Source organism: Leptodactylus fuscus, chromosome 7 (assembly GCF_031893055.1).
Source record: "Leptodactylus fuscus isolate aLepFus1 chromosome 7, aLepFus1.hap2, whole genome shotgun sequence".
NCBI lineage: Eukaryota > Metazoa > Chordata > Amphibia > Anura > Leptodactylidae > Leptodactylus > Leptodactylus fuscus.
In genome coordinates, this window is record NC_134271.1 from 131,103,937 (window position 1) to 131,131,682 (window position 27,746).

General features: G+C 43.1%; 1 protein-coding gene and 1 long non-coding RNA gene across 2 annotated transcripts; both read left to right on the forward strand.

Annotated features, from left to right (window-relative positions):
- The first annotated feature begins 523 nt into the window (after positions 1–523).
- ZC3H6 (zinc finger CCCH-type containing 6) lies at positions 524–27,746 on the forward strand. The gene is made up of 12 exons (XM_075283100.1): positions 524–807; positions 11,616–11,805; positions 11,902–12,012; positions 14,850–15,066; positions 16,211–16,341; positions 18,359–18,475; positions 20,369–20,480; positions 20,683–20,792; positions 22,463–22,530; positions 23,183–23,529; positions 23,624–23,719; positions 25,883–27,746. The coding sequence occupies exons 1-12, from the start codon at positions 722–724 to the stop codon at positions 27,340–27,342; spliced, it is 3,045 nt and encodes a 1,014-aa protein (XP_075139201.1). The 5' UTR covers positions 524–721; the 3' UTR covers positions 27,343–27,746.
- LOC142212949 (uncharacterized) lies at positions 3,956–4,938 on the forward strand. Its single transcript, XR_012717219.1, has 4 exons — positions 3,956–3,981; positions 4,017–4,059; positions 4,095–4,360; positions 4,553–4,938. It is a non-coding gene; the product is annotated as an uncharacterized LOC142212949 (long non-coding RNA).

The window sequence follows — 27,746 nt, forward strand, 5'->3', positions numbered from 1 at the left end:
CATTGCTTTTTACACATCCCATTACAATACAAAAATCCCTTTTTCCAGTTCAGCAATGGATGAAACTAAGAGAAAGCACAAGGCAAATATAATACAACTCAGTGTCATTTTATTTTTTCAGCTAGAACTCTACACCATCTACTCCCATGTGGCCAGCCACCCCACAACACACCCTCACACAACACAGCATCGTCACTTTCTACAGCCACTTCAAACCGCACATTATTTGCGCCTCCAGCTCACAAAACTACAACTCCCACAATCCTTCACCCAGCAACACCTACGACTCCATCCCTAGCAGGAATTCTGGGACTCGTAGTTCCAGTCCACCAGTGAGGCAGCGCCATCGATCTTTCCCGCCTTTCAACGCGGCGGCCAATCACGTCTCACGTCTCACCTCCCGCCCCTGTCAGAGCCGTCCTCCTATTGGCCAGCCGCCGCCAAACGTCGTACCAGGCGGGAGGGGGGGGGGACTATCATGAGAGAAGGACCGGAAGTGGTCATTCCATCTCCCTCACTGCTTCCGGTGCACCGTATTCACCCGTTACACGGCGGCACTGAACGGTGCTGTACCGGCAGCTGGGATGTGTGCTGTACACGGTCACCTCCTCGTGGTTTCGGTGTAAAAAAAAAAAAGAAAAGAAAAACTAAAATTTAATAAGAAAGAGACTAAAGAGTAGAGTGAGAAAGTGTGTAGTGCAGGCGGGTTCTCTCAGCAGACATGGCCTTTGAGAGCCTGTTCTCCAGACCCCCCAACCCAGCCCCAGACACCCACATGACAGAGTGTCAGCATGCAGGGGACGAAAGGTCGAGTAATAACCTTCTTATTATTTCTTCTCATCTGTTCTCATGTCTGGGGGTTGGGGGAGGCTCATCAGCTGCTATTGTGACCACACCAATGTCTTCTCTCATCTGTCTATGATTTCTTCTGATTATGGGATGTCTATCATGTTACATTTATTGCTGTCGGCCATCTCCAGCGCGCATCTGTATCACCGTGGCTACCGGCGTCACTTTTCTTTCTCGCCCTCGCGCTTTGGGCCTAATCGATGGACTGTGGGACTCTGTTTTGGATGTATAGCGGAAAAAAAACACAAAAAAAACGTCAATCTAATGGGAAAAAGAAAAGGCGAAAAATGTACAGTAATGGCGGCCATAGACGGTACGATTTTACGTGCGATGCGATTATCGTGGCGGCTATGGCGGCAGATCTTATAGGGCGATGATCCTGGATGAGTGAGAGAGGATTTTTTTATTTAATTTTTAATTAATTCGTCATGATGATTTATTGTAACTGTATACTTATCTGACCGTGAATGAGGAGCTTGGTTGTGATTTGATAGAGAATGATCGCGCAGGGATGCTTCGTCAGGACTCATTAGTTAATTGGAAATGATCGTATAGTGATTGCTAAGTTGTTTCTGACTTTATTACTGATATTTCTGTGATCTACTATAGATATAGCACTGTAGATGTCAGTATATAGGTGAGGATTGTGCGGCATGTACATTACACTAGAGGTATAGCCATGGATTGTATGTCATGTATGTTAAAGGGGTTTTCTGGGCCCCAAATGCATGTTAAATATGATGATCTATCCACAGGATAAGTCATTGCTATCTGATCTGTGGGGGTCTGACACCCAGACCCCGCTCACATTGACTGCTTTCGAGAGCAGATCAGGACAAAGCTGCAGTTCTTCATGGCCACCACTATACAATAGACGGCGCTGTAGTTCTGCTCCTATTACTTGCATCCACTCCCTCTTCTCAGCAGTAGCATCTGATCTGTGAGGGTGTCAGACTCCCACTGATCAGATACTGAGAACCTTTCCTGTGGATAGGTTACCAGTGAGAACCGTTTATTTGGGGCTGGAAAACCACTTTGCAGCTAAGGCTCGGTTCACATCTGCATTTGGGCCATTCCGTTACCCTCTCTGCGTGAACAATGCAGAGAGAAAAGTCCTGAAAGCAGCACTTTTCTCTCTGCATTTTTCGTACAGAAACCACACGGACCCCATTATAGTCTATGGAGTCCATGAGTTTTCTTAGGTAACCGCTTTTTTATACGGGTTAGGTATCTTTCTGAGGGGCCCCTGAATGGAAACCTGAACACAGCTATGAATCGGCTCAAAAACTGCAGCTCTGGCTCAGTTCACATCTGCTCTTGGGCCATTCCATTCCCCCACCCCGTTATAGTCTATAGGGTCTGCCGGTATCCTCAAGTAGCCACTTTTTATGTGGATTAGGTTTTCGGGGATCCCCAAACAGAAACCCATGCGCAGATGTGAACAGGCCTGAAAAAGCAGCTCTTCTACAACAATGCAGAAAAAAAAAATCACTGCATTATACAGTACCAGAAAAGTGAAAGAGATTTTGGTTAATCTCATCCACACATTGCCTAAAAGCTGTATTTTCAAAAACACAGAAAAAAAAATGCAGAGAAAAATGCAAAGTTGGAAAAAAAATGCAATGCATTTTTAAAGCTACATTTTGCTACGTGGGTCCTTATCCAGGAACTTTGTATGTAGTTACTTCCTTAGTCCGAACCGTGGGCTTACGGGCTGGTGATGACTGAGGGTCACCTGATCAAAACTGTCACTTCCCTCTCATGTTTAGTGTATATTACCTATACTGTGGGGATTGGCTTTACTATGTAGCCTGCCAGCCGAGTTGTACAGGTAGTGAACACTGAACTGGTAGAGGATGGACCAATCCGGGTGCTGATTTAGATTATGTGACCATGAGTGAGAACCAGTCTTAAGAAGTTAGTACATACAAAGTCCATTGATAACCCCATTAAGGCTAAGGCCCAACGTGGCATCCCGCAGCAAAAAAAAAAATGCTGCAGGAAAAACCATGGCCGCAACGCGGATATTCCTGCAGCTCTCTAGACAGAAAGTTTGCAGAGTTTTCCTCTGCGGACTTTCCCTTTCAATTATACCTATGAGGAAACTGATGGCCTTTCCCTAGATATAATTGACATGCTGCGATTTTCCTTACCGCACCGGTTTTGGAAATTGCGGCGTATCCGCAGTGCGGTTTTTCACACACAGTGGGCATGGGATTTACTAGAATCCCATCCACTTTGTTCTGACTGTAAAACGCAGTGATTTTTTTTTTCCGTGGCGTTTCTGCTGTGGGCAAATTGTGGCGTTTACGCCTTGTGGGGCCCCAGCCTAAAAAAGTTTTTCCACAAATGCTACTTTTCCCTTATGGCTAGGGATAAATCTTTGATTGCCGGGACCCCAGTGGTCTGTAGAATAGGGCTTCCCAAGTTCCCTGTGTAAATGGAGAGGTAGTGCACTTGTTTGACTGCAGTTCCATTTACTTCTATGATGCTGATGGAGTGATGAACTCTATCGCTGTCCAGTAGAAAATAGTAGAAAAGTGGTAAAGCACGCACAATTCTGTACCATTCACATAGGAAATTCTTGGACTTAGACTAGGCCTCATGCACTCGTGGCAATCTGGACTGGAAATTCTGTCTATAACTAGTTAGGAGATGGTATAGGTCCACCATGCATGACAGTGATATGTGATGCTGAATGTCCCTGCCCCCTCATGGCTTTATGTTCCTGTACTGTATATAGTTCAGACAGTACTGCCTTAGGGAAGCAGGGACTCCCAGCATCATAAATCACTGGCTCCTGATTAGGTTCGGACATGTACAGTTTGGATTTTTTGATCCAGTTTGCACCGTGTACATAGTGCCTTATTTCCTGTCCTGTGAATAGAGAATAAGGATGCATTCATACAGCTTTGTTGGGTGGAGTTTAATAAATGTTTCGTCTGTAAAAATTAAGAAACTGCACCTTATGACTGTAACCTAAGTATAGATAGTGAAAAGAAAAAAGAAATGTGTAGATTTATAGGTAATGATAATTTGTCCTATGCAGTAAGGTGTCAGTGTAGATATGTAGTGAAGAATTGTATGTACAGTAAGGTGTCAGTGCAGTGATGGATTGTTATGTACAGTAAGGTATCGGGGTAGTGATGGGTTGTATGTACAGTAAGGTATCGGTGTAGATGTGTAGCGATATATTGTATGTACAGTAAGGTGTCAGTGCAGTGATGGATTGTATGTACAGTAAGGTATTGGTGTAGATGGGTAGTGATGGGTTGTATCTACAGTAAGGTATCGGTGTAGATGTGTAGCGATGAATTGTATGTACAGTAAGGTATCGGTGTAGATGTGTAGCGATGGATTGTATGTACAGTAAGGTATCGGTGTAGATGTGTAGCGATGGATTGTATGTACAGTAAGGTATCGGTGTAGATGGGCAGTGTTGGGCTGTATGTACAGTATGGTATCTGTGTAGATGTGTAGCGATGGATTGTATGTACAGTAAGGTATCGGTGTAGAGGCGTAGTGATGGATTAGGTACAGTAAGGTATCGGTGTAGAGGCGTAATGATGGATTGTTATTTACAGTAAGGTATCAGTGTAGTGATGGGTTGTTATGCTCAGTAAGGTATCAGTGTAGATATGTAGTGAAGAATTGTATGTACAATAAGGTGTCAGTGCAGTGATGGATTGTTATGTACAGTAAGGTATCGGTGTAGTGATGGGTTGTATGTACAGTAAGGTATCGGTGTAGATGTGTAGCGATGGATTGTATGTACAGTAAGGTATTGGTGTAGATGGGTAGTGATGGGTTGTATGTTCAGTAAGGTATCGGTGTAGATGGGTAGTGTTGGGCTGTATGTACAGTATGGTATCTGTGTAGATGTGTAGCGATGGATTGTATGTACAGTAAGGTATCGGTGTAGATGTGTAGCGATGGATTGTATGTACAGTAAGGTATCGGTGTAGATGTGTAGCGATGGATTGTATGTACAGTAAAGTATCGGTGTAGATGGGTAGTGTTGGGCTGTATGTACAGTATGGTATCTGTGTAGATGTGTAGCGATGGATTGTATGTACAGTAAGGTATCGGTGTAGAGGCGTAGTGATGGATTAGGTACAGTAAGGTATCGGTGTAGAGGCGTAATGATGGATTGTTATTTACAGTAAGGTATCAGTGTAGTGATGGCTTGTTATGCTCAGTAAGGTATCAGTGTAGATATGTAGTGAAGAATTGTATGTACAATAAGGTGTCAGTGCAGTGATGGATTGTTATGTACGATATCAGTGTAGATGGGTACAGTAAGGTATCGGTGTAGATGTGTAGTGATGGATTTTATGTAAAATTAAGAAACTGCACCTTATGACTGTAACCTAAGTATAGTTAGTGAAAAGAAAAAAAAAGTGTAGATTTATAAGTAATGATAATAATTTGTGCTATCCAGTAAGGTGTCAGTGTAGATATGTAGTGAAGAATTATATGTACAGTAAGGTGTCAGTGCAGTGATGGGTTGTATGTACAGTAAAGTATCGGTGTAGATGGGTAGTGATGAATTGTATGTACAGTAAGGTATTGGTGTAGTGATGGATTGTATGTACAGTAAGGTATTGGTGTAGTGATGGATTGTATGTACAGTAAGGTATTGGTGTAGTGATGGATTATGTACAGTAAGGTATTGGTGTAGATGGGTAGTGATGAATTGTATGTACAGTAAGGTAGTGGTGTAGATTGTTAGTGATGGATTGTATGTACAGTAAGGTATCTGTGTAGATGTGTAGCGATGGATTGTATGTACAGTAAGGTATCGGTGTAGATGTGTAGTGATGGATTATGTACAGTAAGATATTAGTGTAGATGTGTAGTGAAGAATTGTATGTACAATAAGGTGTCAGTGCAGTGATGGATTGTTATGTACAGTAAGGTATTGGTTTAGAGGCGTAATGATGGATTGTTATTTACAGTAAGGTATCAGTGTAGTGATGGGTTGTTATGCTCAGTAAGGTATCAGTGTAGATATGTAGTGAAGAATTGTATGTATAATAAGGTGTCAGTGCAGTGATGGATTGTTATGTACAGTAAGGTATCGGTGTAGTGATGGGTTGTATGTACAGTAAGGGATTGGTGTAGATATGTAGTGAAGAATTGTATGTACAGAAAGGTGTCAGTGCAGTGATGGATTGTTATGTACGATATCAGTGTAGATGGGTACAGTAAGGTATCTGTGTAGATGTGTAGCGATGGATTGTATGTAAAATTAAGAAACTGCACCTTATGACTGTAACCTAAGTATAGTTAGTGAAAAGAAAAAAAAAGTGTAGATTTTTAAGTAATGATAATAATTTGTGCTATCCAGTAAGGTGTCAGTGTAGATATGTAGTGAAGAATTATATGTACAGTAAGGTGTCAGTGTAGTGATGGGTTGTATGTACAGTAAGGTATCGGTGTAGTGATGGGTTGTATGTACAGTAAGGTATCGGTGTAGTGATGGATTGTATGTACAGTAAGGTATCGGTGTAGTGATGGGTTGTATGTACAGTAAGGTATCGGGGTAGTGATGGGTTGTATGTACAGTAAGGTATCGGTGTAGTGATGGGTTGTATGTACAGTAAGGTATCGGTGTAGTGATGGGTTGTATGTACAGTAAGGTATCGGTGTAGTGATGGGTTGTATGTACAGTAAGGTATCGGGGTAGTGATGGGTTGTATGTACAGTAAGGTATCGGTGTAGTGATGGGTTGTATGTACAGTAAGGTATCGGTGTAGTGATGGATTGTATGTACAGTAAGGTATCGGTGTAGTGATGGGTTGTATGTACAGTAAGGTATCGGTGTAGTGATGGGTTGTATGTACAGTAAGGTATCGGTGTAGTGATGGGTTGTATGTACAGTAAGGTATCGGTGTAGTGATGGGTTGTATGTACAGTAAGGTATCGGTGTAGTGATGGGTTGTATGTACAGTAAGGTATCGGTGTAGTGATGGGTTGTATGTACAGTAAGGTATCGGTGTAGTGATGGGTTGTATGTACAGTAAGGTATCGGTGTAGTGATGGGTTGTATGTACAGTAAGGTATCGATGTAGTGATGGATTGTATGTACAGTAAGGTATCGGTGTAGTGATGGGTTGTATGTACAGTAAGGTATCGATGTAGTGATGGGTTGTATGTACAGTAAGGTATCGGTGTAGTGATGGGTTGTATGTACAGTAAGGTATCGGTGTAGTGATGGGTTGTATGTACAGTAAGGTATCGGTGTAGTGATGGGTTGTATGTACAGTAAGGTATCGGTGTAGTGATGGGTTGTATGTACAGTAAGGTATCGGTGTAGTGATGGGTTGTATGTACAGTAAGGTATCGGTGTAGTGATGGGTTGTATGTACAGTAAGGTATCGGTGTAGTGATGGGTTGTATGTACAGTAAGGTATCGGTGTAGTGATGGGTTGTATGTACAGTAAGGTATCGGTGTAGTGATGGGTTGTATGTACAGTAAGGTATCGGTGTAGTGATGGGTTGTATGTACAGTAAGGTATCGGTGTAGTGATGGGTTGTATGTACAGTAAGGTATCGGTGTAGTGATGGGTTGTATGTACAGTAAGGTATCGGTGTAGTGATGGGTTGTATGTACAGTAAGGTATCGGTGTAGTGATGGGTTGTATGTACAGTAAGGTATCGGTGTAGTGATGGGTTGTATGTACAGTAAGGTATCGGTGTAGTGATGGGTTGTATGTACAGTAAGGTATCGGTGTAGTGATGGGTTGTATGTACAGTAAGGTATCGGTGTAGTGATGGGTTGTATGTACAGTAAGGTATCGGTGTAGTGATGGGTTGTATGTACAGTAAGGTATCGGTGTAGTGATGGGTTGTATGTACAGTAAGGTATCGGTGTAGTGATGGGTTGTATGTACAGTAAGGTATCGGTGTAGTGATGGGTTGTATGTACAGTAAGGTATCGGTGTAGTGATGGGTTGTATGTACAGTAAGGTATCGGTGTAGTGATGGGTTGTATGTACAGTAAGGTATCGGTGTAGTGATGGGTTGTATGTACAGTAAGGTATCGGTGTAGTGATGGGTTGTATGTACAGTAAGGTATCGGTGTAGATGGAATAATATTTTTTCTCTCCTATGGATAGAACTGTTCTGTATCAGAAGTAACAGGAATGCTTAGTCTTTACTGACTCTCTTATCTTTGCCGTGTGCTTTGTCTCATATTGTTAAGGACAGGATTTGGATATATTTTGGTCCATTTCTCTAATCCTATGTCTATTACATACTGATATCATCCATTGTCAGTCCTTTCTTCATTGTTGACCGTTCAATATCAATGGCAGATTTTTTTTTCTGTAAAACAGAAAATCTGAGATACCTGCCCATTATATGCCATAAAGACATACACTTTTGTCACATGCCGGGTCAGTGTGGCCTTATAAAGCTGTTTTCACATCACAAGGACAGAACATGGGGCCGGCACGTGAACATGTCCTTATTGTAACTTATCTCCTTGGAGTGTGACTTGTAATGCATTCATTCATTGGAAATACTATATGTAAGTGAGGGGCTATGGATATGGACAGGGTGGCCGGTTTAGCCCGTTTTCTGCTGACCGTCGGCTCCTTGTTTGAGGCATGAGCAAGCATTACAGTCGCAGTCACGAGGCAGATCGGCCGGGTCTGATTATTTTAGGTTGTTATCGGGTGATGTACTTAGATCCTCATTCATCCTATTGGTATTGTATATATGGCATTCAGGAGAGTGTCCATCTATATGGCCAAGGTGCAGCTGCACACGGGGGAGACTTACCCAGCTTTGTACTCCAATTCATGCCAGGGATAAATATGGCTGGATAAAACCTCCCTCGAGTTATTGTGGTTGTCATTTTGGACAGCAACGTCATAAGCCCCAATAACATAAATGGGATGCTCAGCCTCTGCTGTAAGGGTGGTCTTGTTTATTGCCGTGTGTAGAGATATATGGCTATATCTTAGCCTGCTGTATACCGTAGGTCACATGATTGCTATGTAATATACATTAGGCCGCTGCGTTTCTAAGAAGTGGATCCTTTCCATTTGCTCTCCGCAGTGCATAATAGGGACAGGACGGCTTTGCTGAACACTCAGTTTTTAAGACATCCTGTACTTTCTGTGCCAAAGAGGGAATCTAGCCGTCTATAAGTGACCGCATATGTTCTGGGCTGAGACTTGCAGGGTAATTTCCATCCCACTGGGGCAAACCAAAGGCTGTCTTATGGGAAGAAACTAATGTTACTTACAGATCACTCAGTGGAAAATGCGGAAGACACGAGGTTCTATTAACTGATGATTATTTTGAGCATGTGGATGTTACTGAGAGGAGACCCGACCTGTCCGTGTATTAAAAGGGTTGTCCAGATGTTATTGTATGCATAAAGTTGTACAGTTTCTGTATCACTTCCTCACGGTTCTCTAGATCTCTGCTGTCAGTCATTTATTGTCTATCAGTCCATGGTCATGTGATGGACACACCGGTGCACGGTTCGTTACTAAACAGATCTCACTACTGTGCTGTAACAGGCCAAGTCCATCACATGACCATGACAAATTGATACTGAAAGTATACTGTAGAACTGTTCATTGTACAAATTGTCTGAAACGGGACAACCCCTGTAATTAGAAGGGTAGTCGACTGAATGGCTGATATGTGATATGTAAATATCAGTATAAAGCAGGTTTTAGGGCCGACTTCTGGTGATCATCTCATTGAGGCTACATGTACGCGACCGAGTGTGCACACCCAGGGGGGACTCATTTCATATTGGAAAGTACACAGATTACATCCGGGGGTCATCCTTCTCCTATTGACATCAATGTGGGGCATTGGACCCTCTATCAGTAGAGACTTGGTCTGCATACTTGGTTGTGCGCATGAGGCTTTAAAGGGATTCTACCATTAAAAACTTTATTTTTTGTCTTTTACACGTTGGAATAGCCTTAAGAAAGGCTATTCTTCTCCTATCTTTAGATGTGTTCTTCGCCCCACCGTTCAGTTAAAATTCCGTTTTCCTTTGGTATGCACACGAGTTCTCTTTCAGCACTGAGGGCGTCCCCAATGCTGCCAGAGAACTCTCCAGCGCTGCCTCCATTTTCTTCTGGAACGCCCTCTTCGTGCGTCTTCTTCTGGCGCAGGTGGTGAAACTTGTAGGTCTTGGGCAGAGCCGACTGCACATGCCCACAGGCTACAAGAAAATGGCCGCTTACTGTGCAAGCGGCCATTTTTCTTGTGGCCGTGGGCATGCGCAGTTGGGTCTGGCTGAGGTCTACAAGTTTCACCACCTGCGCCAGAAGAAGACGCACGAAGAGAGCGTTCCAGAAGAAGATGAAGGCGGCTCTGGATAGTTTTCTCGCAGCATTGGGGATGCCCCCAGTGCTGCGAGAGAACTCATTTGCATACTGACGGAAAACGGAATTTTAACCGAACAGCGGGGTGAAGATGACATCTAAAGGTAGGAGAAGAATAGCCTTTCTTAAGGCTATTCCGACGTGTCAACGACAAAAAAAAAAACTTTTTAATGGTAGAATCCCTTTAAGGTTTCCTAAGTAACATAGTTTATAAGGCAGGAAACAAAAGATAGCTCCATCGAGTTCAGAATATCATCCAACAGCGTTGATCCAGAGGAACACAAAAACCTCATGAAGTAGAAGCCAAATCTCTTCATTTTATGAGACAAATTCCTTTCTGACTCCAAATTGGCAATCGGAATAACTCTCCGGATCAACAACCTAATGCCAGAAATCTAATCAGTATAACATGGAAGATGGCGGCGCTCAAGACAGCTAGCCGGGTTCTTCTTTAACCATTTGAGAGCCTTTTCCATTCCGAGTTCCTCTAGTAGAGTCCTGTAGTCTCGCTGCTCTTACAGTAAAGAAGCCTTGTCTTTGTAGAAACCTTCTGTCCTACTTGAGTCTCCTCATGGCAGAGATCTCTGTACCCAACCTCGCTGTATTATTACATAGTTATGAGCTCAATTGTATTCCAAACTATCTAACCCTAGTTTTGGTAGTCTCTCTGGCTACTGTAGTCCTCCCATTCCCTTTTCCCTCTTTGGTTGCCATCACTGGTGCCCGATACTATACACAATAGTCTATGTGTGGTCGTTATGTGGCAGAACAATGATTGTACGGTTTGCATCCATGGATATGATTTTATTTGCCTGGCGTTGGCTGCAACTGTTAAAGGGACGGTTTCCGATAGCAAGGGGCACGATCGCTGGGTCCTCCATTGACCAGAAGGATGAGGCCGTTGCCGACGCTGCTTTCTCTTCAGTAATCTCCATTACCCACAGCCCCTTAGAAGTGAATGGAGCACAGGTCATACAAGGGCATTGGCACGCCATTCACAAGGGGATTGCCTTAAGGGTGTCCTTCTGATCAGTCCGAAATACAGTCACTAGATATTTAATAACTAAGAGGGTCTTTACTGTTTCCGTCTGACCATTGATGAAGGAGGCCGGGTTGGGCTTTGGGAAAATAGAGGGGTCGGAGGCAGTGGTTTGGCCCACCGACTCCACAGCTCTGAGTGTAGTCACAAGATGGCCTATTTCTTCTGTATGGTATGTAAACATACATGTGACTCAATTCAATATGTATGTGGGAAACATCTAATGGGTATGTACGTCTTATGTGTATTTACATCTTATGGGTATGTATGTCTTATGGGTATGGCAAGCTATAGGATGAGCCTCTGGGACTGTGTCCTATGAATACTAGTAGGTCTAATGTCTGACTCCTTCTCTCTCTTCACAGGAAGGAGGGCGAGTTGGAAGATGGTGAAATAGACGATGCGGGATTTGAGGAGGAAAAAACAGAAGAAGTCAAAGAAGAGCCGAAAGAAGAAGAGGAGGAACCACAAGAGGAAAAGTCTCATAAGAAGTCAAGGAAACGGAAAAAGAAAGTGAAAGGAAAGAAGAAGCGGCGACATAAAACCAAGCACAAGGTGAATATTTTAGCTATTCGGGCGTTTCTTTTGTATTTTTGCATTCCTCGATGTGTATGGTGAATAAGATTTTCCTCTTTGTATGTTTTTTTCCAGCACAGCGCGCCATCCAGCGATGATAGCTCAGACTACAGCTCAGACGATGACCATGCCGAGAGGCCGCGCAAACCTCCCATGTACAGAGATTACGACTCCCATTATAAATATGTAAGCCATATGCAAACACTTTATTTAGGGCTTGTATATGTTTTTTGGAACTTCTAATTTGATGACCTGGGACCCCCCTAGATCACATCACATTCATTGGTCACATGACTGCTACACAGCTCAGTCCCATTCAAGTGAATAGACGGAACTGCAATACCAAGCAGAGCCAGTGTGCTTTGTAAGTACTGAATGGACTGCAAGGCTCACTTAGACATTGCAGCCTCTTCAAACAGCTGGTCAGTTGGGGGCCTGGCTGTTGGACTCCTTCGATTTATAAGTGATGAAGGATAGGTCATCCATTGATAACCCTGGAAGACCCTTATAATCGCTTCTTGCGTTGTACTACCCTTAGCTTCTCTCACTATGTGCTTGAACAGTGCAAATACTTTGTGTGTGTCTGCATGCTGTGTATATACAGTACAGATATATCCAGACTTACCAAAAGGGCTCGTTCACACGGGGCAAGAGGGGGCGGATTTTGGCACTGAATCTATGTCAGAATCCGACCACTCACAATAGAGGTCTATGTAGACCTCTATCTTCCTTTTTTACGTGAGCGGTGTGTTCCCGCTCACGGGGAAAAAAAAGCGAGCTGCCCTGTTTTCAGGTGGATTCCGCGGCTGAATCCGCCTCGCAGTAGCACCCTCCAGACTAGGCCCATTCATTTGGGCCTACACCGGAGCGGGAAGCCGCGACTGTCGGAAGCCGTAGCAGGCGCATTTTGGTCCTACCCTGACGCGGCTTCCCGCGTCAAAATCAGGACCAAGATGTCTGACACTCATTCCCCTGTGAACTAGCCCAAAAAGTGCAGATTTGTTTGCGCCTGGTGAGTCTATACCTGTTTACAGTAGCAAAGCGGCTGAAATTTTAACAAATCTCACCCATACTTTACAAGAAATTACCTGCACATTAATTGACATGCGTGACAAATTTTTTTCTGCAGATTTTCACTGTAGATTTCATACTTTACATTGCTTGGGTTGAAACCTGCAGTAAATCCACTTAACAGTCCACAAAATTAGTATGCAAACCTGCAAAAACAGTTTAATCCCATTGTTTTCTATATGTTTTATTGACTGCGACAGTAAAGCGGTTTTCTAGTAGATATTGATGACCTACTCTTAGGATAGGTCATCAACATGTCATTGGTGGGGGGATCTGACACCCAGGAACCCCACTGATCAGCTGGTTGAAGAGGCCGCAGCATTTTGATTTGAGCACTGTGGCCTCTTCGCTAAATACCAAGCATAATGCTGTACATATCATAGGGGCTGTGCTGGGTGTTACAGTTCTACCCCAGTCACTTGAATGTGACTGCTGCTGTGCCATGTGACGTCATCCAGTCAGAGCATACAGAGGTCGTGAATGCTGTGGACTCTTAGGGCTAGTTCACACGTGAACTGCCCGCGCTGGTTTTGACACAGAGAGATACGCGGCGAGCCGTGTCTCTCTCTTGTCAAAACCCGCCCGCCGCGACCATCGCTGTCGCGGCTTAACCCTCTGCTGTCGGCTCAAATGAATGAGCCGACATAGGAGGGAGCTGCCGGGGGCGGAAGCCGCGCGGCTGAGCCTGCGCGGCTTCCACCTGAAGAAAGGACATGTCCTTTCTTTTCTCCGCTAGCAGCAGCCCGCCGCTAGCGGAGAACAGAAGCCCGGCGGTCTCTATAGACCACCATTATAAGGGGAGGTTTTGGACGTGAAATCCGCTGTCAAAAACCTCCCCTTATACTCACGTGTGAACTAGCCCTTAAAGAGGACCTTTCATGTCCTCATCAATGTACAGTATTATATAGTGCTAGAAAGCCGACAATACACTGGACACTAACCCCTGGTTCACATTAGCGTTTGGATTCTGTCTGGGGGAGTCCGCATGAGGACTCCCCCCCCCCCCCCCCAAATGGAATACCAACACAACTGCAAGCGCTGTGCAATTAAAGCACATGGACCCCATAAACTATAATTGAGCCCGTGTGCTTGCCGCGCACTGCCCGCACGAATGGTATTTAGTGAATGGTTCGTGCGCGGCAAGCACACGGACCCCATTATAGTCTATGGAGTCCTTGCGCTTTGACAGCACAGCACTTGCAAATGCATTTATATTCCGTTCTGGGGGGTCCTCATGCAGACTCTAACCAGACGGAATACATACGCAGATATGAACCAACCCTTACACGACTGATATTCCACCGGAAGCCCCACAGAAGTGGAGGGAGCATGGCTCAGATAAGCACAATGGCGCTTCATTCACAAGTAGGATCCCGGAGGACTGGGGGTCCCAGTGGACAGCCCCTTTAATTTGAACACTTATCCACAGGAAATATGTAAGGATAACTTTAATAACAAACCCAGTTAGAATATAGGAACGGCTCTGGGACAACAACCGTGATCCTGGCCTATTAACCACTTGATGTCGTGATTGATAGTCACTGCATCACCTACATAGTTTGACATTGGCTTTAGGATGTGCTGTGAAGTTTGGTTGTGAGCACAGATGGGAGAGGCCCTCAGCTTTAGTGTACCGGGACTCCTGCTAGAGATGCAGCCCTGATATAATAACATTTCCCTGGTATTATTCCAAGAAGAATTGTTTTGCTTCACCTGCAACAATTTGCCAGTGCAGCATTTTTTTTATTTTTTTTTTAATGAAAATTGATCCATTTTAAGGCTGGAATCACACCTGCAGGTTTTTTGGTTTTTTTTTTTACACAGAGCCACGAGTGGATACAAAAAAAACAGATCATCTTCTTTTTTTCTTCCAGCCCTGTCTTTGGCTTCTAGCACTGCCACAAAAACTGAACGCCTGAAAATGTGTAACTTTCACTTCTTCTGTCTCGCAGCATGGACATGGGAATTACATGAGCTCCTCGAAATCTATGCATAGCAAGAAAAACCCACCCGACTACGACAACTACAGCAATTACAGTGATGGCAATTACAATGAGGAGGATGAGGAGGATTATGCCGAACAGCTGAAACATTATAGGCAAGCCAAGGAAAACCCTGACATGAGCGAACCACCTTATAAGAAGCCAGCCATGAAAGGGATGCCAGCAGGTAAGCCCTTCATTGAGATGCATTCACTGATACTCCCAATGTCATGGTGACTTGCTGGCGAGATTCTCTGATATGATGTTTTCAAGGGGGTTTCCACGTTAAATAATTGATGACCATTCTTAGGATAGATCAGCAGCTAACCCCCTCACACAGAATGATGTACATGTACATGATTAGGTGTGAGGGGGTGTATGGAGAGGGCTCTCAGTACACGGCGGATGTCGGCTGTATAATACAGCCAGCACCCTCTGCGATCACTGCTGACACTGATCGCACCTGTTAACACTTTAGATGCCGTGGTTAGATGCTGCACTTTTGTTTAAAGTGTGCAGGTGCCATGGTTGCATCGCCGCCTTCCGGAACATTATCGGAGGGTGACTATATATATATATATATATATATATATATATATATATAATTTATTTAAAGGGATTCATTGACTATGAAACACAAACAAGTCTACTGAATATAGGGTATCTGCAGAGCTCCTGTTCTGTCAGGAAGGGGTTAATAGGAGCACTACAGATCCCCTATATTCAGCCACACTGAATTCCAAGTGAGGGAAAAAAAAAAACAGTCCTCAAGCTCAGGGAAGGGGCAGACAGACAACCAAAACACCCCTTCCCCAGGACCCAGCAACTACTGCACCCAAAAACTCCGACCATTTTAATTTTTTTAATTTTCCAGCAGCTGCTGCATTTCCCCCCCTAGGCTTATACTCGAGTCAATAAGTTTTCCCAGTTTTTTGTGGTGGAATTAGGGACCTCGACTTATATTCGGGTCGGTTTATACTCGAGTATATACGGTATCTCACTAGGATGCAATGAGTACAATTCACACGGCCATACGGGAAATGTGGCTGAACACAGTAATGGGAATAAGCCCTTGTTACAATTTGTTGCCAAATTACATGAAGGCACTTGTGATTGTAAAGTACCAGGTGATAGATGAATATATATATATATATATATATATATATATATATATATATATATATATATATATATATATATATATATATATAGTGGTTTTTTACAGTATTTTTTTTTTTTTTTGTCATTCGAGATGTATTTGTCTATGTAAGTAGTGTTAAAGGGTTAAACGGTTGCATTTCTTCTGAAATAAAGACCTTGATGTTTTACAGGACCTGACCAGAAAGGCTTTTACTATGGACGAGGCCTTGGTCCACACAAGAAACCGATACATAAAGATCGAGGCAGAGGAAGAGGGGCTCATAAAGGCCCAAACCCTTATTATCAAGATGGATTCCAAGAGGTGGGTACCACTAAATAATTTTGATAGCATGTCACATGTAGTAGATTTCATTTTCTGCTTAATGGGGTTAAAGTGGACAGGGGCTGATCTTCAGTAACCCTATACTGACACTACACAGAGAACTGAACCGTGCTCAGGCTCCAATGTCTGTCAGTGTGCAGGGTGTTGAACTCCCACTGATATTGTTGAACTATCTTAAGGATCTCCATTCAGTAAGTTTGCATTTGTATCGAATAATAACATTTTAATGCTCCATAGGTGATGTGTTCAAGGCTAAAAATATTGATGACTTATATGGAAAATAGATCATCATTACCAGATTAATGAGGGTCACCTACCTAACCAACTTTTAATGCAGAGAATGGCACAGGAAGCAGACAGCACTGTTCTCTGTGTAGTGGCCAGACCAGGTTACTGCAGATCAGCTCCCATTCACTTGAAATGGACCTAAGCTGCAGGGTTGAGACTAGAATGGATCTCCTCTCCTATATGCAACATTAACCCATCTGGTTTGACATGGTTGCAGCAGGTGGTGCCTCATAATAAAAATCACAGAAGGCAGTGCCCCCTACTGGAGCCACAGCAAACTGGGCAGCACCTCATTTTACCTACTCATTCTGGCATGCTTTATTGATTCAACACTACACAAAGCTGTCTGCTTCCTGCTCCATTATCTGTCCACCATCTGCTGGGAGGGGGCTGGTGGGTGTCAGATCCCCACAGATCTAATATTGCTGACCTAGCTTTAGGTTAGGTCATTAAAGGTGTTTTCCCATCTCCCTGTTTAAGCAGTTTGCCTGCTGTCTCTTCTCACTTCCAGTGTTTCTCTCCCCTTCCCCCCCCCCCAGCTTGCTGAACAGGACACTATGAAGTATCACAATACTTGGGCAGATCAGATAATATGCAGATGCTTGTACAGAATGGATTCAGTGTTATCCATGTGTTTACTTACAAAGATAACAAACCGGGCTTTATCAGCAAACTGCAATTAGCTGAACTGATTGTCCTGTTGGCAGAGCAGTGAGCGATGTCACTTGTCCTATGACACAGGTCTGGCGTTATGGAAACACTATGTGAACAATGGCAGGAATAAGTTCATATAGCAGGCAAACAAAGCAGCATTGCAAGAGCAATATATTTAGGAAAAGCTCAGTGAGCGCTGTTTACACATCTATGGATGCTGCCATGATGCTGACTCTGCGGTCAGGTGACCCTCCGGGATCAGTGTGTGTGCTGGGTTATACACGACACAGATCAGCTCTGTAGTTATGGACAGGAGGCTGTATTATTCCTGCAACTGGGGCTAAGTGTACCAGCCCCAATTACAGGAGAAATAAGCCCCCCCACCAAAAAACAAAAAAAGTGATCAGATATAAAAATACAATAAATATAAAAAGCAGTAGAAAAGCAAAGAAAATAAATAAAATAATATGTCACAAAACATGCCCTTATTACCGGTTCCAGCCCCACTCCTGACACAATACAAAATAAAAATTACCGTAAACTGTTTTATGAAGTTTTTTTTTTTTAGTAGCACTTTGTGTTATTAAATTTAAAAAAAAATAAAGTGAAAAACAGACAATAAAGGGACACGTTTCCCTTCTCTTTTTTGTTTATTCTTTCCCAGATATAAAAAAAAATAAAATTAAACACCTGTAAAAAAAAACAACATAAAAATAAATCCCTGAATAATAATAATCGTTGTTGAAATCCAAATGATAAAAATGTCACAGCCCTTAAAACCGCACATACAAAAAAAAAAAAATGTGTCTGGTCCTGGACCACAAATTGGCCCCGTACTGAAGAAGTTATAGAATTTGGTGAGTTCCAGAGAACGATCCCTTCTATCACAGATGTTTGTAAAGGCCAGGATCTTGTACAGAATGAAACACCTGACTGGAGTAACCCAGGGACTAACCCTTTTCTTCCTATAGTGCGCATCTTTAGTGTGTGTCTGTATACCAAGAATTGTGCTACAAATAGCATCGGCGCTAACAATACGCTCTGTGCTCAATAGGAGAACAAACCCGTGAAGAAATGGGTGGCCATGAGTCAGGAATTCATCAACCAGCACACGGTGGAGCGCAAAGGGAAGCAGATCTGCAAGTATTTCTTGGAAGGGCGTTGTATCAAGGTAAAATTGGTCAAGTAGATCTTTTGTGTACAAAAAAATGGAAGGGAACTTAACCCTTTCCTGACACGCTCTGTAATTGTATGGCGATGAAGCAGAGTGGTCACCATAGCCAGCAGTATTACACAGCAGAGACCCTGAGTGTCTGTGTTTCTTTCTTTTTAGTTGCTATGATTCCTAGGATTTCTCTATCTGCCATGAGCTTGTATGTGTTTTTCTCTCTTGTTATATACTACTGTACCATCTATGAAACTGTATCACTGAAATTTCCCCATTGTGGGACTATTAAAGGATTATCTTATCTTATCTTAATGCCCACAAAATCAGTCTGCACTGATCTTGGGCATTGTATTCAGCTATCCCCCCCCATGAAGTTTCCAATAGCCCATTTACAATTGCAGTAGGCTACCACTTGGTGAGATCGTGAGAGCTGTCCTGTTCCTAATAAAGGATCCCAGGCCTGTCATAGGCATAGAGCTATTGAGGCTGCTCTATTACAAGGGTCGGAATATGGCGACTCCAAAAACTTTTAAAAGAAAAAAAAGATGTAAATTTGTTATTCCTTGAATGGTGCCGACCCATGGATCACAGTTGTCCTTGTTTTTGGCTGCCAGGTGAACACCATAAAAACAAAGCCCATATTAAAGGGGCTCTATCACTGGGAAAAGTCATTTTTAACTAATCACATCTTTGCATAGCCTTTAGAAAGGCTATTCCACACCTACCTTTAGTATATAGATTGCCTCAGTGGTTTCTGAATAAGTCCGTTTTTATTCATAGGCTAAATAGACTGGTGCACGATACATCGTGCACTCCTCTCCTATTGTTTCCTATGGGAGACTGCTGCTGACTCAGCTTCCTGTTAGCACACACACACACATAGGAGATAATAGGAGAAACGAGTGCTGCTGGGAACTTCCTGTGCTGGCTGGAAGCTCATTAGCATATGGAAAAAGGGACTTATTCAGAAACCACTGAGGCAATCTACATACTAAAGGTAGGTGTGGAATAGACTTTCTAAAGCCTATGCAAGGATGTGATTAGCTAAAAATGACTTTTCCCAGTGATAGAGCCCCTTTAAAGTTGCACAAATGCAGTTTTTTTTCTATAATATATTGTAATACTCTCAGTAGAGTCTGCGAAGGCTTCTTCAAACAGCTGATCGGTGTCAGGATAGGTCACCGTCTTGGAACACCCCTTTGAATCTATAATAATGTCCGTGTTATAGCAGGAACTACCGCTAGTTAATAAACCCTTCAAAGTAGTACCAGATGTACAAAACCCGTCCTGAAAAAAAATAAAAATGCACAATAGCTGCTGTAAAACTGACATGGGAGTCTGTGAAACACCAAATGTAAAATGTCTGGAGGGTTATGTAAGTTGTGTGCACAGTCCTAGTCTAAGCTGTGTGATACAGAAAGATGTTGTGGCACACAAAGTCAGACATCTACTGCCTTTGCCATGAAGTTACTAGTATTACTAGTGTGTCTTATATTACTCAGTCTTGACATCGTCAGCATTAAAGGGATTCTGTCGGGGCGATTTGGGATACTAAATCACCTACGCTCACAGAAAAAAAAAGAAGTGAGCTGCCCTTTCTTCAGGCGGATTCCGTGGCTGATTCAGCCCCAGTATCCTCCGGACTAGGCCCATTCATTTGGGCCTACTCCGGAGCGGAAAGTCGCATTTTGGTCCTATTCTTCTCGTGTCACAATCATGACCAAAATACGCCATTCCATGCCCCATGTGAACTAGCCCTTAGTAAAAAAAAAAAAAAAAAAAAAAAAAAAAAAAAAAATGCATTCAGCTGGAGAACACGTGTAATCCCATATAGAGTGATGAACTAGGTGTTTGTACAAAGGCCTTTAACATTATTCTGTTATTATTTTATTCCAGGGAGATCAATGCAAGTTTGATCATGATGCAGAAATAGAAAAGAAGAAGGAAATCTGCAAGTTTTATATACAAGGCTATTGTACAAGAGGAGAGAACTGCATCTATATGCATAATATCCTTTTTACTTGTGGGGCGTCTACCATTATCGAAACCACTATCCTCAATGTGACATTAAAGGGGATGTCTATGCTAGAAATATGGACTATCTTGCCTAAGGATTTCACCACATACAATTATTGTAGCTGTTAAGCTTTGCACACGTGTTTTTTCACCACAGACGTTTGCATGTTTATCATCCTTAACATGCGCCATACGTGAATTTCCTTGTAAGTTCCACCATACAGGGACCAAGTGCTACCAAGGAGACAACTGCAAATTTTCTCATGACCCTCTTACTGATGAAACCAGAGAGTTACTGCACAAGGTAAATGTATAAGATAGCAACGGCCACTTAGGGGTTGTTCACATGGCATACATTTTTCAAGATGAAAACTCCGCTTCAGGAATTAGAATTTATTTTTATGTTGGTCCAAATTCCACATCAAAATCTGCGTCCAATTGCGCCTCAGCTCGAGCGTATTTTCTGCTTCCCACTCACATCTATGCGAGTTATCAGGCGAAATCTGTCTGAAGATGAAGCATGATGCTTATTTTTTCACTTTTGTAAAAAAAATCAGCATCTGACTGCCCTTGAAATAAATGGAGACTGGTTCCAGGTGGAATTTGGAGCAAATTTTAAGGGGATGAGCTGCTGCTGTACCATGTGACCGATGAACGTGATGTCATCGGCACAAGAAACGGACTGCAGCGCTAGTGAGTGATGTGGCTTCATCCAACAGATGATAGGAGGAGGTCCTAGGTGCCAGAGCCCCAACAATCACATTCGGATGACTTAGGAGACACAGGTGCTCTGCTCATTACTAGGCAGATATCCGAATACTGTGCTGTGACGGTAATGAGCTCTGCACGTCTGTGTACATCACATGACCATGGACTGGATATCATATAAGGCCTGGTTCACATCTGCTTTTGTATTCCATCCAGGCAGAGTCCGCATGGGGACCCCCAAATGGAATACAAACGCAATTGTAAGCGCTGTGGTGTAAAAGCACACGGACCCCATAGACTATAATAGGGTCCGTGTGTTTGCTGCGCGCTGCCTGCACGAATCATGCGATGTGGAGAGAGGAAAGTAGATGATGAACTACTTTCCTGTCGGCATGATTTATGCAGGCGGCAAGCACTCGGATCCCATTATAGTCTATGGGGTCCATGTGCTTTTATTGCACCAGTGCTTGCAATTGTGTTTGGTATTCCTTTCAGGGGGGCCCCCATGTGGATTCCCCTGGACGGAATACAAACGCAGATGTGAACAGGGCATAACCATGGATTGATTTTTATCCATTGACAGTAAGCAGAGATCTAGGAAACCTGGAGGAATTGATACAGAAATTATATTGGAACACTTTAGATTTTTTTTATTTTACAAACAATAACATTGGTCTCAATATTTTTCTGAAAGTGGACGACCCCCTTTAAGGAAATATGAGACTTTTAACGTGACCTTAAAGGGGCTCTATCATTGGGAAAAGTCATTTTTAACTAATCACATCTTTGCGTAGCCTTTAGAAAGTCTATTCCACACCTACCTTTAGTATGTAGATTGCCTCAGTGGTTTCTGAATAAGTCAGTTTTTATTCATATGCTAATTAGACTGGTGCATGATACATCGTGCACTCCCTTCCTATTTTTTCCTATGGGAGGCTGCTGCTGCTGATGACTCAGCTTCCTGTTTGCACACACATAGGAGATAATAGGAGAGACAAGTGCTGCTGGGAACTTCCTGAGCTGGCTGGAAGCTCATTAGCATATGAATAAAAACGGACTTATTCAGAAACCACTGAGGCAATCTACATACTAAAGGTAAGTGTGGAATAGACTTTCTAAAGGCTATGCAAGGATGTGATTAGCTAAAAATTACTTTTCCCAATGATAGAGCCCCTTTAATGGTGTGAATGTAATTTCTTAAAGCCACTAGAAGTAAGCCTATGTCCCTCAGTATGTTATACATCACATGACCTTTGTGTTCTGCAGGTTCTAAACACTGAAGAAGAAGTGCAGCATGATATTGACGAGGAAATGGAAGAAGTGCCCCGGCACGGGTGAGTTTGTTACCCCAGAAGAGGTTACAGACACATAAACTCCTCCTTATAGTCTGCACTTCCTACGACTGTATTATCTGTCATACACACCGCTGCCTGTGTCATGTACATACTAAACTGTTATGTAAGGAAGCAGTAGTGTATAACAGGCGTGTCTGGTTCTGCTCGTACATGTTTAATTTTGGCTTCGGGCAACACAGGATCGCAGTGTCTCACTACTACATCACAGCCAATGATAGTGAATGGAATTGCCTTGCAATAGTAAAAGGAACTTTGCACTCACAGGGAACAAACTCTCTATTATTTTATATGCAAAGAATCCACAACGTGCAAAGTAGAAAAAAGGATCCATATTTGTTATTGAGCAATGTGACTGGATTGACCAAAACATCAATCAACTGGTTATTGATCCTTTTCTCTACTTTGCACATTGTGAATTCTCACTTTAAGATCACCTCATTGGGTGCTACGTTGCAAATAAAATAATGAAGAGAATTTGTTCCCCTTGCTTGAGAAAGGCAGGATCAGAAATGGTAGGTGACTTGCCTTGGTCTTTTATCCTTGAAAAGCTGTCGGAATGGTGTTACAAGTACAATATATTATCTTAACGCTTTTGTATTTTGTAACCTGGGACTTGTTTCCTCTGATGCAGGTCAAAGTTTTACAACCAACCCTATATGCAATACCAAGGAAATCACCCATCTATGTACAACTCGGAGCCACTGCCCGAACCAGGACCCCTGCCTCCACCTCCTATGTATGGGAACTCGGGCATGAACGCATCATTTAACCCCTCCGCACCTCCAAGCCATGGCATGAACCATCAGAGAGAAGGGCCCAATGTACATGCACCCCCGTACCACCACGCTGTAGACGAGCAGCCGCATGGGATGCAACAACAAAACAGTTACCAGCCCGGACAAAGCGCCTCTGGATATTATGAGAACTACTACTCCCAGCAGGCTGTCCATAATGTCAAAACTTCCAGCGTACCTGAAGGTAAGTTCTCTGCTTTGGTTGCACATAATACTCAACCCCTAAAGGTGATGAATGACCTACTTTGATGTCTGTCTTGTGTGTTTTTGACTTTCAGCTATGCATAAAGTTTTATTTTCAAGACTGGGGAAAACCATGGATGGCGCAGACAGCAGTCAGCCTCCGCCACAGAGATCCATGAGCAGAGAAGAGGGTATGTATGCAGGGTATAGTACACCTAGTGTGTTGCCTGGATGGTTAAAGGAGTACTCCGAGAATTATTATTTGTTTTAAACTACTTCTATAAGAAACTTTTCAACGTATTCCTATTTCTTAAATGACTTGATATGGTTACCAGACCTCTGCTTTTTGCTGAGCCCACTATATGGCCCATGCTGTACATGAGGCAGGGTTATACTCAGGCTTCAGGGGTGGACGCGAAACTTAGCTACACCGATGAGATAGAGCGGTGGGACATATAGTAACAAGAGGAAATGTTGCAGCATGTCAGGTAATACAGTTTTGAGTTGAAGCAAAAAAAATAACCGAGACCAAATATCTACCAGGATAACCGATGCGATTTTGTTTACATCAGTTATTTCACTTTGGTTATTAGAACATTTGCAAGGTTATCCTTACAGTTTAAGTTAGACTGAACACATCCAAACCAAAACTGCAAATATTATACTCTGGAATCACTTCAGACCCCAGAATAGAAATAACAGAGGCCAGGGAAGGTGATTAAACCATAAAAAAAATATGTGTATATATTACTCACCTCTCGTGGGCTCCAGTGTGACTTCCTTATATCTTCTGGCTGATGGCCATGTGATTGGGCCTCGGTGCTTCACATGACATGTAACACTTATGCGTCATAACTCTGTGTGACCGATGAGACCCAATCACAGAAAACAGCAGTTTGTGATGTCAGTCAGCAGAGAGTATCACCAGAGCCCAGGAGAGGTGAGTAACACTGTTTGTTTTATCTCCTCCCTGGAGCCTCCGATCATTATACACTGGGGTCTAAAGAGAACTCAGAGTATAATAGCTGTTCCGGATCGGCCGTATTCGGTCTGAACGAAACCACCAGGCAAATAATGATCGTCATTGATGTAAAATAAGAGACGGGGCTTTATCAGCAAACTTCAATTAGCTGAATGGATTGTCCTATAGGTCCGTGGTTATAGCAACACTGTGCAAACAATGGGAGGAATAAGGTCACATAGCAGGCAAACAAAGCAGAATTTCTAAAGCAATATATTTAGGAAAAGTCTTCAATTTACATAAGCTACCAGTATAGATAGGATCCTTGAGATGGAACAACCCCTTTAATAGGGACATGGTGATCTGACTTTGAGAGAGGGAGAAACTATGGACTGTATGTGTGTGTGTGTGGGGGGCTATAAGCAGCAAATTAGAGAGGCAGAGAGGAGCACTGAAGCATTTTGACAGAAAAGGTAAAGCAGAAGAACAGGAGACTTTACTAAATCTGAGGTCACATGGTGGTTCTCAGTAGTATCTGCAGGAAGCAGAGACAGACCACCTGTTTGCACAGCAACCCATTGTAGTGGGGATCGGTAGGTCCTAGGTTCAAGTTCCCTTGTGGAACAGGAAAAAAAAAAATAGTTAAAAAGAAAGTATAAAAAAAAAAAGAATAATTTAGATAAAAACCTTTAATTTTAAAAATAAATGTTATATATGCGCAAATTAATATATTTTGGTCACCTCACTTCCTTCCGAAATTAGCAGTAACAAGTGATCAAAAAGTCATACATACAAAAATTGATACTGATAAAAACTATAACTAGCCCTGCAAATATAGATCCCTGACAAATATCTCCATCAACAGAACAGTAAAGAAGTCATAGGCGTCTTGCCGTAATTGTAAAGACCCACTGGACAAAGTTACAATGTCATTTTTAATGGAGAGTTAACACTGTAGGAACTAAATGCAAAAAATTATAGACTTATGGGTTTTTTTTTTTTTTTTTAGTATGACCCCCCACCCAAAAAAAACCAATACCAAAACGTTAGTTAAAGCTAATCAAAATATTATATCTACCCCCAAGAAGAGATGAGAAATGCATCAGAGTGATAGTTATGAGTGTGGAGTATTAGCCCGCCTCTGCACTCCCCTCCTCACAGTGATTGATGGCTGGCTGTATATACATGTATACTTTTAGTCACCATTCAGGGGCCCTCTCTTCATGAATACACTGGACTCATAAGTCCTCTATTTATCCTAATTTATGGTTGCTGTTTGACACATATTTAGTGCTGATTTAGCAAATAGGATGATGGACCTGTTGTTGCTGCCAAATTCCAGAATTTAACTGGTGCAGACTTTAACCATACTTTTTTTTTTTTACTTTTTCAGATGAATTTGCAAACTGGTACAGCAGTGAGGAAGAGGATGGTAGTGGCGTGAGTTCCATCTTAAAAACACTACGTAACCAAACCAAACTCGCCAGGAACAGCTCCACTGAGCAGCAGTCAGCCCCTCAGAGCTGTGACCCAAGGTTGGCCAAAGACAGGGCTGGGGGAGGTCAGTCATTTGATCCTAGACTAAGACTTAACCAGGGGCAGAGTCCTGCCCATCACGCTGAGAGTGTCCCAGCTGACCCAAGAATCGCACGCGACCCTAGGAAGGTGAAGCCCGAGAGTCCTGCTATCAGTCACCTTCCTCACTCTACAAGTAGTGTCAAGCAGAAAGGGATGGATGACGAAGATGAAGACGCTGAAAGGGAACTAAGGGAGAAAACCGCCATCATACCATTAGAAATGTTACCAGGCGTAAGTTTAAGAGACCCGCGTTGTAAGCTGAGGCAGTTCAGCCACATTAAAATGGATGTTGTACTGTCCAAACCCAACTTTGCTAAACTCGTCGTCTGGGCACCAGAGGATCTGCTCCCAGTCCCCCCTCCGAAACCTGATCCAGTGTCATCCATAAATTTGCCGTTACCTCCCCTTATTGCTGACCAGAGGCTTAATAAATCTAGGCCCCTGGTCACGGAGGTGCATCAGACTGCTTCTGACCCCAGGCTGGAGAGGGTAGACCCCAGACTGGAACAAAAGGCCAAACAAGCAAGCATTTCAGCTAAAGGCAGCTATATGGAACCGGTGGATTCACATGTTACAATTAACAAAATGAACGATCCTCGTCTCCAAAAAGGCCTTCAGTCCAGACTTCATAGATCTCCCAGCTCTGACAGCCAGCACGGGACAACAAGAGAGCCATTATCACCTAAAGGCGATCCTCGCTTGGCAGCAAGATCGTCCATTAGCTCGCCGCCAACATCCGTTAGACCTGTCCAAGAAGCTCTTTCATCGTACGCTCCTAAAGTGTCCCCTTCTAGTAGTCGATTGAGTAGTCCTGGGTCGATACTGAAAAACATCAGTCTGTACAGTCAGCGAGATGGCACCACAACTTCAGCCGATACCGTCCCGCTTCCTGTTGGAGAAAACGGAGATCATCAGAAAAAGACTGTCGATGCGGACAAGCCAAACAAAAGCGAGACGGAGGAAACCGAGGAAACGCAACAGCCGACGGTTAAAAGTCAGGAGGACACTGAGGATAAAATCGACTGTCCAGCAGACAAAACAGAGGCGACAAATAAGACCACAACGTCACAGGCATGCCCCCCACCAGCAGTTCACAACCTCCCCGTCTCCGCTTTGGCCGGACTCATAAGACCTCAGTACAGCGATCCGAGGCAGATCAAACCAGCAGCTCCTGTAAACCAAGCCCAAGACACTACCACCGAGGGCGAAGGTGACGACAAGCCTCTGAAAGACGTTTTCAAAACCTTCGACCCCACGGCTTCACCATTCTGTTAGCGACACCCCCTGTTTCTTACATTTTGTATTTTCTTTCCCGAGCCAGCCTGTATCTGGCTCCTTCCCTTCTCTATTATTTATTTGTACATTAAGCCACACACCTCTGTGCTGCTCCCGGTGTAGATTTCGGCTATGCTGACTGCATTTTCTGTGGTATTGTAATTTTTTTTCATATACTAGTGAATCATGTGATAGAAGAATTGACTAAATAGGCTACAATAAAGCACTTTCATTGTAAATAGACATAATGTGAAGATTATACATGTATATGGTATGTGCTATGCTCATGGACTTATCACTGCGTGGTATTGAGCAATACTGTGTAAATTAGATATCTCCGCATTAAAATTAGTGTCAGGACATTGGTTGTATAGGTATACAAGCCTAGGCAGGTCTGTTAAAGG